Genomic DNA, 20,048 nt, shown 5'->3' on the forward strand with positions numbered 1-20,048 from the left:
GTATTAAAAGAAGCTACAAAGAGTGATGAACTTGGTTGCAAGTACAATGATTAAAGCTAAAAGATGCAAAAGATGGCACATATGTGAGTTACCTCATGAAAAGAGGTTCTAAGGGAGGAAGGGACTCACCTCTCTCTTCTCTCTTCTCTCTAATGCTGAGAGCCATGAGCCATAGGACACACACGCTAAACCCTAAACCAACGAGATAGAGAACTGAACCTCCACGTGGCGACTATCGGATCGAAGAGTATGCATGGGCAAAGAATGACATGCCACGTGTAAATCAGGGAAGTGACAAACGGAGTCACGCGAATATGTCGTAGTGTGCAACTTCGAGCCCCTTTCCTGGAAGCGCTTCTGTGCCTCCTGCTGCTGGGATCGGCACAGTCCAAACACGGACAGTGGGAGGGAGGAACCAGTTTTGCCATGTCATCACAGGTTCGCCGCCAGCTAGGCTCCAACCCCTGCAAGCGCCGCCACGTAACCGCGTGTCGAGTTCCGTGCCAAGTAGGAATGAATGAATTGGGACGACGAAAGAGAAACGTGGGACGGAGTGACGGAGGAACCGGCCATGGAGGGGGCTGGCTATTGTTGAGATTGTAGGGGTGTAGGGTGTAATAGTAGCAGGGGGATGTGGGGGAATCATCGGGGATGTGCGATATGGAAAGGCTCCGTTGCATGGAAGGGAGCACAACTGACACTCGTCTGTCTGACTGGAGTGGTTGCCTCGGCCGTGTCGCTGGTGTTCCACTTCTGTTCCTACCACTGAGTGCCCCTCAACAACAGCTCCTTCCAGTGGCACTCTCTCTCACTGCGTAGAGTCTAGATTACCCCCTCCCCCAAGCATTGATTGATTTCGTGTTCTCTCCATTGCTCCTTATTCAATTTGTTGAACGCTGCGCCGTCTGTGTGCTGTTCCTTCCTGAGTTCCAGTGGGCGTTCGATCCCACAATGAGTATCGTAGCTCATGGCATGGCGACCATTGGGGGCGATTTGGTTGCTGCTGGAGCTGCTGCTGCTCATGGGGGATGGGTTCCGCGTATGACTGGGTCGAGATCCTGCGACGGATGGCGAGGACGGGTGTTTCTGTCGGGTGGTGGTGTATGGAGGAGCGACTGTGGGGATGTCGGGAGAGGGGTGGCTGCCAGGGGGAGTGGGAGGGGTAGATGGACGTCGGTGGTGATTGCTGGGAGGCAGTTAGGGAGAGGAGAAGGGAAGACGAGCTCGATGGTTGCGTCGGCGTCAGTGATGGAGGGAAGAGTCGTGGTTAAGGATGCGCGGATTGATAACGAGCTGCAGAGGGACAGTTTTCAGCTTGAGACATATTTGGCGCCATTGAAATCGGGAAGGCTTATTGACAATCTTCTATACAGAGAGAAGTTTGCGATTCGGTGCTACGAGGTTGGGACGAATCGCGCTGCTTCGATGGAGACGATTGCGAATCTCTTGCAGGCTTGTGTGCTTTCTCTTACACTTTGTTATTGAAGATTTTGTCAACTTTGCGAGAAAATTCGAGTTTGTCAAATGACAGCAATCAGAACATTGTGAGCGTAGAGCTGGTTCCGTTGTTGTCTTGAATTTAGAAGGTTGAATTTTGGTTTTGGAACTATTAGGTCCACTTGAAAAGCCCCGCGGGTTTTAGGGGCTATGATGTCACGGCGCCTCTCATAGATGAGGTGGTGTATGCAGGAAGTAGCATGTAATCATGCTCAAAGCGTGGGGTTTTCAACAGACGGTTTTGCCACTACTCCGATCATGAGACAGAAGCACCTCATTTGGGTCACAACTCGCATGCACATTCAGATGCAGGAATACCCTATCTGGTAAGCACTTGGTTTTATGACTCTTTTCTTTTCGTCTTCTCCTTGGTAGATTACGATGAAGGAGAGTCAGAAAACTTCCAGCTCGCTTTCAGATGCTTCTCAAACTTGAACAGTAATGTGGCTCTCAACCTTGTGCAGGGGCGATGTTGTTGAAATTGACACCTGGTATCAAGGAGAGGGTCGGATTGAAACTCGTCGGGATTGGATCATAAGGAATGACAAAACGGGTGATATAATTGGAAGAGCGACGAGGTAATTGCTTCTATTAACATCAATGTGTTGCGTTGCGGGTACCTGTCCATTAATATTCGGGACGATTGTCTGAAATCTGGTAGGAATGTGCATATGGTGACAGAGTGAATCCTCAATGCTAACTAATTGAAAGGGTTTTATGCATGAATGCAGCACTTGGGTAATGATGAATATGGATACTAGGAGGTTGTCAAGGATTCCTGATGATGTGAGGCAAGAGTACATGCCATTTGTGCCTGTTCCACCAAGGTGCCAGCCTCACTCATCTTCTGATATCTGCAACTGTCATTGTTCATGATGATAGTGCGATGTGACATGAGCCAGCCTAGTTTATATTTAGCAGGAGCATTTCACAAGCTTAAATGGTCTTTGTCCTTCAGGTGGGCTTTTGATCCTAAAGAGGAGAAGAACAGCAGCATCAAGAAGATCGGGAGGCCAGGTGTAGCCCAGTTTGAGTGCTCCAATCTGATGGTCAGTATCTCGTACTTTTGCCATTTTTTCAGAGAGCATCTTTGATCCAACGTGTTGACGGCTTTGAATTAAAAATATCCGTGTGCGGGTTTTGAAGAGCTTTCGTAGACGTTTTACTACTTCATGCTGGGATCGCTTTGTGAGATGTTCTAAACAGTTGCTAAACGATAATGATTTAAAGATCAACTATTAATTTTCGACGTTGCTCGTGGCAGCCAAGACGGAATGACTTGGACATGAATCAACATGTGAATAATGTAACGTATGTATGTTGGATGCTTGAGGTGCGTAGTTTTCTCTCCTGCTCCACAAACTCCCTACACCAACATAAATTGTAACCTTGTTATCTACACATTTTCTCATTTTCCACCTGCACTTCGTAGGTGATGATGAAGCAACTCTGCTTTGTGGCCCATGATGCCACGCGTGATTTTTTGTTTTGAGTTGTGTTTCTTTCTCTTTTTTTTCATACAGGCAATCCCACCAGAAGTTCCAAATAATTATGAATTGACTCAGATTACACTTGACTACAAGCGTGAATGCAAGTCAGATGACATTGTTGAATCTTTGGTCATACCTGAAAACACAGTGACCGGGGAAACCATTTCCTGGCTCTTGGAATCCAAATGTGCAACTGGCACCAGTAACGGTTCATATAACTCCGTCGGAAGCAATGGCAACTACTCGCCAGAACCTAAGCATTCGACGCTACTTTTCGTACATGTTTTAAGACTGACGAATGAAGGGAAAGAGATCAACCGAGGCAGGACTGAGTGGAGAAGAAAATCTAACCCACGAGGAAGCCACTAAAGCACCTTGAAAAGAAAGTGCACAGGTCTTGTACAGCTGTATATAAATATCTATTTAACTTGGAGGGACGCTTGAGCAGCAGTTTTTCCTGCAACCAAATTTTTACTGGCTGATCGGTGACCGGCAAGGAGGTCACCGTTGAGGCTTCAGATGGTTGTAGAACAATTCTGACACTTTTTTCGGTTAGTTCGGGTTTGGCACCAAATGCTGGAGCTTTTTGCCAAGCATTGAAGAAGTGGCTCAATCTGTACGATTCAAACACCGCGCTTCCCCAATGGTTACCTATTTTAATATTTGGTATTACGATGTGAATTCATTTTTGACCTTAAGCCACAGAGCCAGCAGCGTTCATTGTCAAGCATTCTGGTTGATAAAGATACTGATAATCCAGATTGAAAGCATGTTGTAGCTGCTAAGTACTGGTGTCGATTGCCTTTGCATTCGTCCCCCACGTGCGAGCCCAAAAATTATACGCAGTAGGCCTAGCCTGCAGTAGAGCTCAAGAGTGACTGCAAGAGGAGTGTTCGTATTCAGTGTTCTGTAAATTAATTTTGTGTCTTTGTGCGCTTCAATGCACAACATATACTTGTCTAAGCTTCAAATTGTGTGACTGATTGAATCTCACATGCCTTTCAAGGTGCTGATACTTCTACTTCCCTATCTAACTAGATCTTGGTGAGTGATGAATGACTTATTTGGATCAATCTCACAGACTGCTTTTCTGCTGCGCCTTACTGGGCAGCAAGTTGGAAGGTGGTCTGTAAAATATTATGAGATGCTTTCTCGTAATGCACAAAAAGTGCATGCTTTCATTGAGCACAAATAGGATAATGCTTGTGTTCATTTGAGTATTAGTAAGAAAGTGATCCATCCCTTGAACCAAATGCATTAGTTGCAACCTGAATCAGAATCTAAGTTAATTTTTCGTCCACACTCAAAAACTCAAAATGACTTCAGCCATAGCCTTGTTTCTGGTTCAAAGTGGCCACCCCTTGTATATGTACACAGTGAAGTGAAAGGAGACAATGTTGGCTGCTGTGAAGACTGGTCTAAACTGCACAAACTGTGACCACTGGATTGCTATATCCCAATGGACAAGACTAAAGGCCTAAAATAGTTTTCCCAACAAAGTATCTAGTCCATGGGCAATTTGGCAATTGGTGACACTCTATGATTATGGGTCACAACACTCACCAACTTCTACATTTGTGATGTCCTGGTGTAATATTTGGGAGTCTTGGAAAGAGATTAGGACACAGCAGTACACACGCTCTATAAATGAGGACCCTATAAATGAGATCTGATAAATGGAAAATCACCAGAAGTTGAACAGTCTCTTCCCCTCTCCCCATGTGACCACCACCCAGCCATGATGATGAAAGCTCCATCCTCCACACTCATGTAGGACACCATAACCAAACTATGGCTCAGGCAGAGAGTTTGCACAATCCTTCTTATTCGTTTATTTGTTATCATTACAAGTAATTATTTTCAAATGGAGAAAGCTTCCAAGATTCCTCATCTCATGTGTGGAGTTGCTTGTGCTGCTGCTGCTGAGGAAGAGCAAGAATTCGGAGGCAAGTGTGGGCAATGATCACAAACTTGTTGCATCTGATCAAGGGGCACCTGCAGGGAGGGGGGGGGGTGTGTGTCAGGCTGAAGGAGAATCAATGGCAGCTCTGTAGTACACTCTGTGAAGTGTTATGAATGAATGAATGAATAAATAAATGTGCAATTTTCTCAGTTTCTGTTTACACACATATGCATATCTTATTTTCTCTCCATTGCTTGCTTAAACACACACACACTAAGCATGGGTCATTCTTCAATTCAATTGAATGGTAGGAAGAGAGAGAGAGAGAGAAAGCAAAGCATTCTCTTCCTTTCAGGGGGGAAAGTGAGAATCACGCCTGTTGGTTCCACTGAATCACTGCTAACTACTAACTATATGTCTATGCATGACCTACAACCGCATGCATGCATCCTCCTCCTCTTCCTCTTCCTCTTCCCCACTCCTACCAACACATCACCACACAGATGTTGGCTCATTTCCAATCCAAAACCCTTTAAAGCAGGGTAGAGTACCTGCTTTTCCAAGTACAGGAGATCAAAATGGGGAGAGATGGACAGTGTGGGTGGGGTATGAGATGTGGCAATGCTACCATTAAAAAGGAGAGATAAAGCAAGCAGCAAAGCAGAGGAGAAAACAGGTAAAAGGGAAAAGGAGGGAGAGGAGAGGAAGAGTTCATGGAGATGCTCTTGGCATCTAGCTCTCTCACTCTTTCTCTTGGGGCTGTTGTTTGTTGGCTTTTTCCATAAGATGATGGGGGCAGATAACAAAGAAAGTAGTAGAAGAAGCAGGAAGAATCATATGAGTGAATCTCTGGTGGGGGGAGTAAATAATAAATGGTATAAAGAGAGAGTTCAACCCACAGATGGTTTCCAACCCAACAACGTGCCCCCCTCTATTCCTGCTACTGCTCCACCACCACAATTCGGATGAATGTTGGAAGGATGTATAGATGGATGTCAGATCATGTCCTCTTGGTCCTTTCTGCTCACCCACTCATTCAGCATGATTGCTCATCCTAATAAATATATCCCCACCTTTACTTATCATGAACCCATTGCACTCCAAAATTTAGGGTTTCATCCACCATGTGGGAGTAAATTGTAATGAAAGCATGTTCTGGGTAAATGTTTGTACACATACATGTATGTGTACAAAACAATTTAAGGTATTTGTGATGGTATTACTCACGTTGCATTGTATTTTGATTTTCTCATGAATATTGTAAAATTTTAATAATAATTTAAATATCAAACATATTTTATGTTATCAAGAAAAAACTGTTTTGTTATTCTTATTTATTGTTGACTAATTCAGATTTAAAAATAAGACATAAAAAATATAAATTATATATCTTGATGCATCAAAGATAACATTGGTTACAGTTGAGTCATTTTAATGATAAAGATCCAGTCTATATAATAGCATCTTCCATTATGTTATTAAACACCACTATATGTAAATATATACAGTAATCACATAACAAGAATATGAAACAATATTTTGTAATATGAGGAAGATTTGGTATAGAATTTCAATGAATAAAGTAACTACTTTCGTAGACAAATAATCTGTTAATATAAAATAAAGTAATAAACAACTTAGCAAGTTTAATGTCATGTTTTATTTACCTTCATTGTAAAATATAACATTGACCTAATAAACAACACAAGTCAAATCATTTTTTATAATTGTTAATTCCAATAGATGCTAATACAATAGAGAGTTGCTAGGTGGACATCTCTCTTTTCTTTTTACTGCATAAGCACCCTTCATGCCACAGACCCTTGCATACTTACAATAAAATCATTCCTCCTTGAATATGTTATGATCATTATATTGTTACTATTAAGAAGGATAATGAAAAAAAATCAAAAAATCAAAAAATCAAAAATAAATGGATGTCATTTTATATTTTTCTTAAATGATTGACATCAATTACCAAAAATATCATTTAATTTAATTGAAATCAAAAACTTTGCATACTATTTTAGAGAAATCTAACTTTATATATATATATATATATATGTAGAGAGAGAGAGATATATATATATATATATATATATATATAACATTTTTTAGTAATTGTATAAACATACAATCCAATCTTCAAATAGATTTTAAAATACCATTTAATAATATATTATTGGAGATAGAATTAAATAGATTTTAGTATTTAAAATACCAATCAAAACAACTGTAGAATCAAATGAAGAACAAAAACTCATTGCTTTTTGTATAGAAGGAAATTATACCTTAAGAAAGTGTATATCATTTATAATTACACATTATTTTTTTTAAAAGATATAATTTGTACATTATATAGTTATATATATTTGGCAATAACAAAGATTAAGGTTAAACCATTTTATTGTTAAATAATTCAAATTAAATTTTAATTTTATTAATTTATAAATTTGTAAAACTAAATAATGTAAATTTAAATTATTTATTTATTATTCTTATTCATAAAAATATTTATACAATAATTGAGTTATTGATAAATTTTTATTCCTACAACAATCAGATATAAAAGTGCCATCTTTATACCTAATTCATATTAAATTTCATATCAATTTTGCAAAATTTGTTCCCAGTTTAGTTTCTTTAATATAAAGATTTATTTTTTAAAACGTTTACATATTTTATATTGAATTTTTTTATATACATAAAATTCAATTTTATCTATTTGTAGTATATTTAGTCTTATTCATATTAAAAAAAATTATAAACCTAGTATTTTTCTGGTTTATATTATTTCTTAAAATAATTACATATTCTACATGTATTTTCACAAAACATGTCTCTTAGCCAATTTTTTTCAAAAATAATTCACTCATAAAGTCAAAATTTATTATAGTAATTATTTTACGATTGTAATTATTTTTAATAGAATATATTTTATAGTGCATTGATTTAAATTATATATATATATATATATATATATATATGTATGTATATATTCAATATTTCCTGAAAGACATCATTTATTTTAAGATTAAATTCAATGGAATCACTAGAGAGAAAAAAATAATTAAATTCAAATAATTTAAAAGCTGGCACATGTAAAAGGATGAGAAATTTTGTTATAGGTGAATTTAGGACTTTTAGTTGTATTTTAATATGAACCTAACTTATAATAGTTATAAAAACTATATTTTTGAAGAAATAATATTGAAACTTCAGAATACAATATAAAGAAACAGAAATCTAGAAACATGTTAGAAAAAACTAGAAATAATATTAAACAATTTTTAAAGTTATTGGTTTATGAAATATGTGTATATACATATATATATATATATATATATATATACATAATTTCATAAAAATATTAAAGTATTTGTTAGATATCTAAAGAATATTAAGACCTAGTTTTTTGTTATCTTGAATATTTATGTTTAATAATTTATTTGAGCATTTGCTTTAAGAACTATTATTTTATACAATCAAACATTATCGAAATTTATCTTTATATATAGGTTGTTATTTTAAATATTCATGTTTAATAATTCATTGAGCATTGCCTTCAGAATCATTATTATATACAATCAAACCTCTGTACTTCTTCTTTTTTATTGCTATTTATCTTCATACATAGGTTGTAACTATTATATGCTGATTTCTGTTTTAAGATATTTGTGTTGGTTCAATGATTGGATAAGTACATAATTGTTTTCTACAATGTATTCAACCATATGTTTTATGAGTTTTTTATTTAAATAATTTACAACCTCTAAAAACAAAGATTTGACTTTATGTGCAAAGACTTTTAAAGATGATTTTGTACCAAATAATGTTTTAATGTAGGTATCATGAAAACAAAAGCAAATTGAGATGCCATTGAAAAAAGAAAAAAGAATGGAAAAAGACAAAACATAAAAATAATCTAAAAAAATCTATAAATTCAAGAATATAAAACTTTTTATGTTTTTATTTCATTTTAAAGATTTTTTTTATTACAATAAGAAAATTATAGCATATTGAGCTAAGTCGTTGGATATATTTTTTGACACCTAACAAAATTTAAGTGCAATATCAAATACTATGCAAGATTATTAAAAGAATTAAAAACGCCTTAAATATTTAAATTATATTTAATAGATTCTTAAATTAATCTTAATTGTGCACTTTAAACAAATAAGATTCATACATATTATAGAAATATATCCACAATTGACATTATATTCAAATTGTATCAAATAATCTATTGTATAATGTTTTTTAATTATATATCAAGATAAAGTAAACAGATTTAAAAAAAATTAAAGCATTATAGAAATAATAATTAAAAATATAATTGACCAACTAAATCTTCTATATTTTACAATTGAGGTGAAATTTTTATGTTTTTATAACTTGTAGACAATTAGAATTTTTATAAAAGGCTTTAGTACTTTCTAATTTAGTTGCAAGTTTTGAAATAACAAAAGCATAATACTTGGTTCTAAGAAAAGTCTTAATAGGATTTTAACTTTTTAAAGATTTATAATAGTTTTACAGGTCAATAATAATTTATCCTATACAAAATTGTGGTAGCCGAATAGATATCTTTAATGTATTTCTATCCTAAATATAAATTCTTGTACCTTCACAGGATAGTAGTATTGTTCAAGGAATCTAATAATAAGCTTAAATAGAAAGTTCTAACATGATGTAACATGAGATTTGAACTAATTGTGGAACAAATTGTAGTATATTTAAAAAGGTATTATTTTTTATTTAAAAAAGTAAAAGTAAAAATATAGTAAAATATTGTAAAAGTATGAAATACATGTTTATATAGTCCAAGAAAGAAAAAACGTGTCTAACTATCTTGAAATTTATTCAATTTTATTTATTTTTAATTTTTAATTTTTAGATAATATTTTAAAATGCAATATTCTTCTCTGAATTGTAAAATGTATAAGTTGGAAATGCAAACTAATTGCTATATTACATGAGATATACATGTTTTGAAAATTAATTCTTTATAGATTGCAGTAGCATCAAAGCTAAAATTTCCAGAAAAATAAAAATAAGTCAACATGATTTTATATGAATTATTGTAACAAACATAATGAAAAGGATATGTATCATAGACATCAATGTATAGAAATTTCTTATATATTAATTAATTTAAATATAAATAATAATTATGATTATAAATAATTATTTTAAGATAAGAAAATTTGCATTTCTTAATTTAAAAGAAAATTTAAATTAAAAAATTAAAAAATACAATTCTCTCAAAACAAATTCATAGAAGAAAGTTAAAAAAAACAAAAAAAAACAAAAAAAACTAATTATTTTTTTAAAAAAAATAGAATTTCACAATCTTATTGATTTTATTTACACTTTATAAAAAAAATTGAATTTTTTCGAAAAAAACTTGAATTTTTTCGAAAAAAACTTGAGTTTGGGCAATCCTTGTCAATCCTTTACAGATAAGGTTAAAAGCTTTTTTAGAAATTTCATTACAATTAATTTTATTACTATTGTTCTTTTTCATTATAATTGGTTTCATTTAACTTCAAAATGAGGATCAAATTCTGCAATTGTATTTCTCTAAAATTAAAAAACACGTTAAATTGATCAGTCAACAAATCAATGCAATTCTAGAAATAAGTATAGATATATACACATGATAATCCCGTAAAATTATATATTTATTGAAATATGTATTAGTTTAAAGCAGGTGTAGTTGAATGATTGTTTGGTGCATGTACGTTGATTAAAGATAGAAATCAACAAATTTTTGTTTAAAATACACAAGAGCTACAAATAAATTGCAAAAGCAATTATGTAGAATTTAATGCATACAATTTTAATTTTTTTCAAAACTATTAAAGTAACAAAAAAATACCAGTAGACTTTAAAGAAAGACATTGTATAAAAAATATATTAAAAAATATAATGCATTACAGATGTTTATTTATAGTACTATTACTGTATGAATACTTATTTTAATATCTCAAAATTTGATTAGATTCTTTTCTACATTAAATTATTTTATACAATTATATACAATCAAGATTCATAAGAAAGTTACATATAAATTGATTGAAATTATAATTTGCAATGTGTATTGAAATCTTTCATTGAAATATAATCAGTGCATTAAAATTTTATTAAATGTGTCTCTAAATTTTTGTATGTAGATAAATAGATACATACATACAAATAATTATGAAAATAATTATATTTTTATCTATACAAATAGTTAAAAATTATGTTAATGTTAAATTAAAAATATATATTACGAGTTGGTGCTATTAGCATATATTTGTTTTATAACAATTATTTTCCATCCAACATAATAAGACGAGCATATTTACTCAATTAAATGTGACAAATAAATAGAGACCTTATATTTTCATTAATAAATATATTTTTGATTATTTAATGTTTAAATTTTTATTTAGAAACTAAAAGTGGAGGTACCAATAAATAGAGGAAATCATTAAATTGACCCACTCTTTTACTAAATCAGAAAATGCATGCTGAGTTTAATTGTTTTGTGAGTGAGCTTTGGGAGTTTGCTCTGATGGAGGTGTTTGTGGACTCTAGTTTTGTACCATTGCTTCATTTGCAAGAGGGTGTTGGATCCCTCATGTGTAATTCTTGTTTAGATGGGTCAATTTAGCAAAAGATTAGGTTGATATATATATATATATATATATATATATATATAAACATGTTCAAATATAATCATTGAAATAAAAAAAATAGGTCAAATGGGTGGCGAATTATGGTGGCAATAGAAAAAATTGTGATGACGCAAGCAATACCCTCCATATGTATGTATGTATGTATGTATGTATACATACATATACTTAGAATGCTTATTTATTAATAAAAAATATCTGAAATTTGCCGAATCTGAAAAATGTTGGCCATGACTTCCGTACGTTCCCAAATCGGAGAACCCAGGGGTTGTGCGATGGGAACCAAGGATGGACAGCGATGGGAAGTGGGGTGTGATGGAAGGGGGGGTGTGGGGGGGTGCCAAGTGGACAGAGAGAGAGAGAGAGAGAGAGAAGAGACTGCTTTCTCATGGCAAGACATGGCTGACTGGGCCTCAGAATAATAATAATAATAATCGGAGCTGCCAGATCAGTATCTGCAAGTGAGTGTGGTGGGGTCACCAATGATTGGATTGAAACCAGAAAGATCCCAATGGCCGCCCTGCCCTCTTCCCTCTCCCACTAAGTACACACACGTGCCACTACCTTACCTCCTCAATTGCTGACTTGGACTGCCAGCATCCCAATGCTTTCGGACCCAGACTGGTTCCGGCCAGTACATATGGCTTTCTTCTTACGTGGAGATACAGCAGCTTCCATTCCTCTCATCAACATACTTCATTCATCCATCCATCATTCCTTCAATACAGTCGTCTAATGCGGGGTTCGTTAAGTACACGTTTTTACTTCGTCCTCTACGCACACATGGGCTTCTGTCTGTACGTCTTTATTGTCATCCATTTTTATCTTTCTAAGATCTCTCTCGAGCCCTTTAATTTCCAGACAGATGGAACCCTCACTCAAACCTTCTCAATTCTCGTTTGTCAACCACGTCGTCGAAATAATATTTATTGATTATTAGTTATTGATTTATTTCATTCTCATATAAACAGTCAACTATGTCGATGCTTCAATGCAATTCTCAACCGTTTTGTTAAGTCTTTTTTTGGTATTATTCAAAAATACTGTAAAATAATTAAGCTTAGAGTCAAATTCATTAACTCAGTTTACTTTTTCTCCAAGCTTTTTGAATTTAAAAAAATCCTGTATCAACTTTGGAAAATTTAAAACTTTTTTTTTGTTTTATTTCATTACATAATTTTAAATTTCTAATTTTTTGTCATAGATTTACACTTAACAGAGATTTTGTCTACCAGGGAGCTTCTATTCTGGGCACCAAGGTGGATGTAAGAACCTCTGGTTATGGTGAAAGAATGCCAGCCAGCCAGCTTGCTAACCAACAAATACAGAAATAGATTTTAGAAAGTAATTAATCAAAGATACTGATTATTAACAGGCACAGGACAAACCATAAATCATGCCATAGTGAGTGTCCCAATTATCCATGATTAGCAAGGCTTAGTTGACTTGTAACTGGTACTGCAAAAATCCATGCTATGATGGAAGAGTCTTGAAATCCAATGAGATAAAGAAACATGTGCAAATATCATCAGGTAGCCATAATTCCACAGAAATTTACACAGCTTAGCATCCACAACACTCACTCAGTTAGTTAATACAGACATGGACTGGGAAGAAGGTTGACTATGAAAATGAGAGCTAGATCCCATCAGCAAGGCAGCAGTTGTATCCATTACACCTCCACAAAGCAAGGGTTCATGCATCACACAATGGTGGATAATGGGATAATAATGGATGAATCTACCATCCATCTTCCTTTTCTTCATGAAACTTTAGAATGGAAAAACCTCTTTGCATTGTTTGAGTCAACAAAAATAAATGAATCTGCATGTGAGGTTTCTTGTACACTATTTAGGTGAAAAATCCATAAGGTTGAAATTCAGTCCTCTCTTCACTAAGTGGGTTCTTACTGTTGGTCTGGATTATATATATATATATATATATATGCAGTTATTTAATTTTAACCTCATAATTTTCATAATCCACCAACTGGCAAGCATTGCAATGGTGCCAGGTGTAGCAGCATTGGCATAAGCATTGAACACTTGTATTGATTTGTTGGCAATGCTGCATGGCTGATCTGATTGCCATCAAACATGTGACACTGCTGCCAAGCCTGAGTCTTAGACTCAGTACAATTTGTGACAGCTTGGAGGAAGCACAAAAAATGTAATCACACCAGAAAGAAAGAAAAACATTAATTTCTCAAAATTCCTTTCAAACCTTTTTGTTCACCCCCTACCTCTTTTCCAGTGAAGATTTCATTCCAAAGCCCTGCTCTCAGTATGCTCATAAATCAGAGAAAATTGCTTTGTAAACTAAGTATTGGATTCACAGTTTTGGCTTTAGAATGCCTGTCTACTCAGAAACGAACATTGTTTACAATGCATAAATAAAATAAAGTAATGACATCTCTTATAATATTCTTTTTGGCATACAATTCTATGGTACCTTTGCTTAAAATGTCACTTGGGATATATTATTTTTTGCCTCTTCTGGAATGATGGAGGAATTATTTGTATTCAGGGTAGAAAAGAAAAAAAAGAAAAAAATCAAAGTGTCCCCATGCTTGCATATCAAGGCCTCAGGAAGGTAACCAACAAAATGGCAGTCTTTTTTTCTTCCCTTCTTGTGTTTACTCATGCAGACCATCTTTTCCCTTAAAACCAAAGAAGAAAATACTTGGCTTAATCTCTTAGCTTATTGCCTCAGGCTCATTTGTAAGCTAACAACTTAAAAGATCAACCATAAAGTTCTTTCATAATTTGCAAAAAAAAAAAAGTTAAGAGTTTAGAAAGTGACCAAGTAACACTCAAAAATATCTTCTTTAAAGTAACTACACTTAGGGGGATACAGTTTACCATTTCTGATTCTCACCTTAATGTGAAACTTTTAATGATTAATTTACCACCTCCTTTTCTTTTATTTACTTATTTATTTATTCTTGGTGTTTGTTGAGAGTCAAGCATCACTTTTCTGATTGCCATGCCTTTGCTTGAAGAAGAAAGAATGGTCTGCCTAAAACAAGTCCTTCCATGGGCCAAGGCAGGTGGACAACTGGTGGTTCACCATCTTTCTGAGAGTGTTTTCCCAGTGCAACTATAGCTTCACAAAGATAAATGACATGCATGTGTTGTGTTGTGAGCACCAATTGTTGGTAAAGAATGAGGGGGGAGTAGTATCTATCTATCTATCCATGGGTGAAGAAGGAAGGGAGAAGAAGGGAAGGGGTGGCCCCATGAGGATTTCATGAAGGCCAACTCATCTTCAATGAGTGCCAATGATCATCCCCCTTGTGTGATGACCATGACTGATCTTGTCATCTTCACTTCTTGCCAAGTAAATATTAAAGCTCTTGTTCTCTTCTGTCTATTATTATTCTTATTATTATCATTAGGAGTATAGAATACAGTGAATGGAGTGGGGAAAACAGTACACAAATTAACTCAAGAGCTTCTCTCCCATTAAACAAATGCACATCAAACATGTGTGCACCAACAAAGGGCAATCATGTACAGTTCCATATTGCAACATTGGAGAAGAAGCATGGCAAAACAAAGGAAGAATAGGAGGCAATGAACCCAATTGTGGAGAATAATCTAAAAATCAGCTGCCAGCCAAGCAAATGAACATGGATTCCAGTCTCATTGAATTCTGCAAGGCATTCAGCATAAGGGTTTTGAAGACTGTTGGTGTATTGCTCCATGCAGGTTGGCAGCACATAACCTAGGATCTGTACTGTTTGAGAAGCCCAGGGCTATGCCAGCCTGAGGCCAATTCAGAAGAGAATGAAGAGAAGTTGGAACTTTTAGCAATGTGGAGAAGGAATGACACTTGATAAGGGATTCACACATACTAGACATCATGCAGTTACAACTTTGAGGATATTTCAGATGAGGGATAGTACTCATACTTTTGTTTGAAATGGTGTTTGTGCAGGTAAAGCTACTGTAATATGTTGCATCAATACTTTTATGAAGTGTACATAGTTTGACATGAGCTAGATACCAGATGAAGAATCTATAGTTACATGACACATGGTAAATCCCTTCACAGAATTGTCATTGTTGCCTAGCCCTCATTCAATTTGCAAATCTACTATTGATCAGATTCACTGGATTGTAAAATCAAAGAGTTGCTCAAACCCACTCTGGACATGGATTTCAGTGGAGTGGGTCTGATTAAACACTTCTATTGTGCTAACCTTTACCACCTACCCATGCTCCTTGCTACATTTGAAAATTTCATGATTGGCCTCCTTGAAAAATGATAAGTTCTCTACTACAACCAAGATTTGATAAGCAGGGAAAAAAATTCTCATTTACAAATCTTTTTTCCTATGCCCACCCTTTTCATGTATCTCTGGGATGAGGAAATGCTCCAAACACTATGATCCAAGTGGACAATGCTTTCAGGAAAATGGCTAGCTAGTGACTTTTGATTGTATGGATAACAACCTCTTAGGAAAGAATTATGCTTACAACAACAACCCCGCAACCCCCCCCCCCACACACACACACACACAGGGTCGAGAGAGTGTTGTGATAGTTCGACTTCATCCCTGACAATAGAAACGTTTTTGTGTTCTACTTCCAGCCGCTATGCAGCGAGTTTGCAGCAAATTATTATAGTTCATGTGAAAACAATCTGGGAATTTGTTTTCTACCAGTTTGGAAAAGGATTCCTGTAACATTCCAGATCAAGGTAGCGTAAAAATAAAATTGATTAAGGTGGTCACACGAAGAAGACATTGCAGCAGGTCTTGCATGCCTGTTCATGTGCCTCTCAAAATGTGCTTTACAAATGTACAGGTAGAATTTGCATGCAGCTGTTGATGCATAACACATACCTGCTGAACAAACCTTAGAGAATTGGCGCACTGGAAAGAAAAAAAAGGATCATGACATGGGTCAGTGGAGACCCGGGCAAGCTCATTCACTTGCGTTAAGTCCATTGATTGACCAACTGTAGCACGTCTACTCTAAGCATTGTTTCGAAGATGGATGATTCGGTAGCAAAGGTTATAACACACGGCAGCATTGGACGATCCCTAAAAATCTCTTTCCGTCTTCAGTCGGAATAAAAGCTCAGCTAAATATTCCTTTCGAAGTCTGTAGCACTGTAACAGAAAGTACTCTACATCAAAATGTTCAATAAGAGACGATCGGAGCTAAAGCGACAGCATCGCAGTCAAATGACAGGGTAAAAAGGTGCTAGAGAGAACCAAGATCTCATTAAATTGTTGAAAGGTGAATCTCGAATGCATTGTGCAGCAACTCCCCGAAGGAGTCGGGAGCAGCGACATCCAAGTGTCACGAGCGTGTCTAAAGAACGCAACAGAGGCACATAGAAATGAGGATGGAAGCCAAGAAAAACAGCACAGTGACAATGGGTAACCAGTTTCTTGTAAGTGGTAGCATCATAAATTTATACAATCTGACAAAAGTGATACGCAGCTCTTCAGCTGACTACAAATTATTTTTTTAGAAAAATTTAAAAACCCAAAGTTTCGTGCTGCAGGCACTCTGCAAACACGACTAATGACAACCGTACACAGGAATGCACTTCGCAGACCCTGTGCACAAATCACCGTTCGCTACGATGTACAAAACCTAGGCACTAGACACAAAATCCTTTCATGGGATTCCGAATCATCTCACTTTCCCTACCGGATTCTTTTCTCGAGGGTCGCAATCTCACTGACGTGAATGATGCCCTAAAATTACTGCGGATACGTGTTCACAAACTTATTAAATACTTCTCAGAAAGAATAGTAGAAGCCCATCAAATGAGTCGGACTCCTTTGCCCTCATCTAATTCTTTAATATTGTACATCTACAATCTATGAAACTATACGCAACTATTGTCAGTTCTTAACCTTCGCTTCTTGGCACCCGTTGAACTCCACCCTTATTGATAAGATAATGTGGAGGGGAGAAGAAGGTCATAAGGCGCCCATAAGCTATCCACAGAACACTTTCTCTTTTGATCAATTCGGATCCATGGCTTGCCCTTGCCACTCCAATGCAACAAACTCACAGGACCCGGATGAAGTGGCCTGCACTTACCCTCCAGATTGTCTCCGCCCAGGCCATGCTGATTCCATCTGTGGTCAATTGGCTCCACCGATCCTCCAAAAACAAGCAAGAACGGAGGGAGCGAACCTAGGTCGTAAATCCTCGTACTACTTTGCACTGCCATCCACTGCTCGATTACTGCGCGATAGTTCTCGGTTCTCCACTTCACCATATCCATCACCATAACTCCGGTATTAAAATAACAAGGCTTCTTGCCATCAAAAGTGCTGGACAAGATTCTGTTGTTCCAGAACGCATCCGTGAAGTATTTCGTCACGTTAGTGTGGCAATACTCTGGGGCGCCGATGGCATGAGGCCCTAACTTTGTCCCCCACAGTTTCACAATATCGTCCACAACAATGAGATCCGAGTCCAAGTAGATGACTCTCTGAATGCACGGCTCCAAAATATCTGCCAGGTAGCTACGAGCGTAGTTCAAAGGATGTTCCAGCGCTGGCCGAACAGAAGGAGAAATTCTAGAATTCACCAGTGCGTCGTTGAAGTGATACACTTTGAATCTCAAAAAGGGGAACGTAGAAAAGACAAGGGATCGCAGCTGTTCATCTCGGTCCGCGGCGAAGAAGTGAAAGATGACATTCTCCGGACACGCAGTATGCTTCAAGATCGAGAAAACGGCCGCCATGGACCCTCGCAGATATTTCACATCGAGTGTCATAGAAATGTGCACCGAGTTCCGGTCGCATATGTGGTCTAGTTCGTTCTGTGTTCGGTTCACGAAAGCGCACTGCTTCCCATTTCGAAACGCCGGTGCTTCTCGGAATTCAGGCCATGCTGGTCCTGATGATACCTGTGACCCTGATCCTAGAGGCGGTAAGGCAGGCTCCGAGTAAAACCCATCCCTTGCAGTAGAGTCGAATGGTGAAGACCTTATTGCAGACGCTAGCGAGGATAGTATGAGGAGTACTACCGAGAATGTTATCAGTGTACAGACTGATCTGCAAACCATGGCTGCTATCCTATCAACTGGATCCAGTTGGGGCTAGATGCAGACAAGTTCTTGGCAATACGCAGTAAGCTTGTGGAACGAAGCGGAAGCAACTAGAAGTAAGCAGTACTCTCAGACGTACCGACTGCTTTCACATGGACCAATAAATCCTCCACCGGATTCTCGCAAACCTAGCAGCGAGACCTTGACGTCAAAATACACAATCAAGGCGCGGCAGCTACTTCAATCAGAGCAGCAACATCTTGGACGCCCGTCAATAGCGCCTAAACTAAGCAACTCGAGTCAATGTTGAATCTCGAAGATTCGTGCAGCACCACGCACATTTAAAGACAGCCAAGCTAAGAACGAAACCGCACACCTCCACCTGACCCCGTGAACAAACGAACTCGGACAATCCAACCTCTGTACAAAGAAACAGTCGAAATCACGCACTAGCGCGTCCCACCACCACCTCACCCCTCTGATCCTCACGAGACCCTCCTCACTTGGATTCATAAGCAGCCGCAGCAGCAGCACAGGTCGCCACCTTCGAAGAACCTGCTACGAAATGGTGTGGGCTCCGTCGTCTTGATGCTAGCTACCCTTAAAAAAGAAAAGAAATGACTGGCACAAGCGCAACTCAACTCGATAGAGTGGGAGCCAGTACAGACTGGGACGCGGAGACAGTCGGGAATGGGCAGCAGCAGGTATGGGACGGAGAGGAGAGAAGGAGACGAGAAGAGCGGAGGAGAGAGGGAGGGAGGGAGGGAGGAGGGGGGGGGGGGATGACAGTGACTAGGTCAATGCTCGTGGGGGAGAAAAAGGAGGAGGAAGCAGAAGGAAGAGCGGAGGAGGGAGGTGTGGAGGAATGCAGCTAGCCTTGCTGCTGAGAGGCAGCCAGTGGGACGAGAGAGGGACCTCCCGAGAGCAGAGCAGCACGAAAGGGGGAAAAAGGACAAAGGAGAAAGGGGAGCAAGGGGGGAGGGCGATGGCTGGGCTGGGCTGAGCTGGCAGGGCAGGGGGGGGGGATGTGGGTGCTGCTGCTTCCTTCCTTCCACACGCGCAGTGTGGGTAACGCGGTGTTGTAGGTGAGGGGAAGGGAGAGATGAGTCGGCCAGTCAGTCAATTAGTCAGAGCAGAGCAGAACAGAACCCTCACGAAGCAGCAACGCGGTGTGGGGCCAGGTGCCATAAAGTTCCGCATATTCATTCATTCATTCCCTCACTTCCCCCTCCCTTGTTTTCTTACCCCCCCCCCTTCACTGTAAATTCTGGTCGCGTAAATTTGGAATTGGCTTACTTTATATATTTAGAAGACCTATTCTTTTGGGTTACTCGCTGGTAACTCTGGTGGGGTTTTATTTTGTCATTATCTCTGGTTAGTTCACATTCGACAATGATTCCATTAAAAAGCCGAAAGGTCAAATGTGCTTTGTGCTAGTTTTTACATTGT

The 20,048-nt window shown here is 37.3% G+C and overlaps 1 protein-coding gene and 1 pseudogene across 1 annotated transcript; one reads left to right on the plus strand and one right to left on the minus strand.

The window, feature by feature from the left end:
* Window positions 1-708: 708 nt before the first annotated feature.
* LOC112293081 (oleoyl-acyl carrier protein thioesterase 1, chloroplastic) lies at window positions 709-3,937 on the plus strand. The gene is made up of 7 exons (XM_090256647.1): window positions 709-1,456; window positions 1,694-1,823; window positions 1,962-2,075; window positions 2,229-2,324; window positions 2,456-2,546; window positions 2,762-2,830; window positions 3,021-3,937. Exons 1-7 carry the CDS (start codon window positions 952-954, stop codon window positions 3,354-3,356), a joined length of 1,341 nt encoding a protein of 446 aa, XP_090112773.1. The 5' UTR covers window positions 709-951; the 3' UTR covers window positions 3,357-3,937.
* A 13,036-nt stretch (window positions 3,938-16,973) lies between these two features.
* On the minus strand, window positions 16,974-19,303 carry LOC112293767 (putative galacturonosyltransferase-like 6 pseudogene; annotated as a pseudogene).
* Window positions 19,304-20,048: the final 745 nt, after the last annotated feature.

The sequence above is a fragment of the Physcomitrium patens genome, chromosome 16, assembly GCF_059467195.1.
Source record: "Physcomitrium patens ecotype Gransden chromosome 16, ASM5946719v1, whole genome shotgun sequence".
In the NCBI taxonomy this organism is placed as follows: Eukaryota; Viridiplantae; Streptophyta; class Bryopsida; order Funariales; family Funariaceae; genus Physcomitrium; species Physcomitrium patens.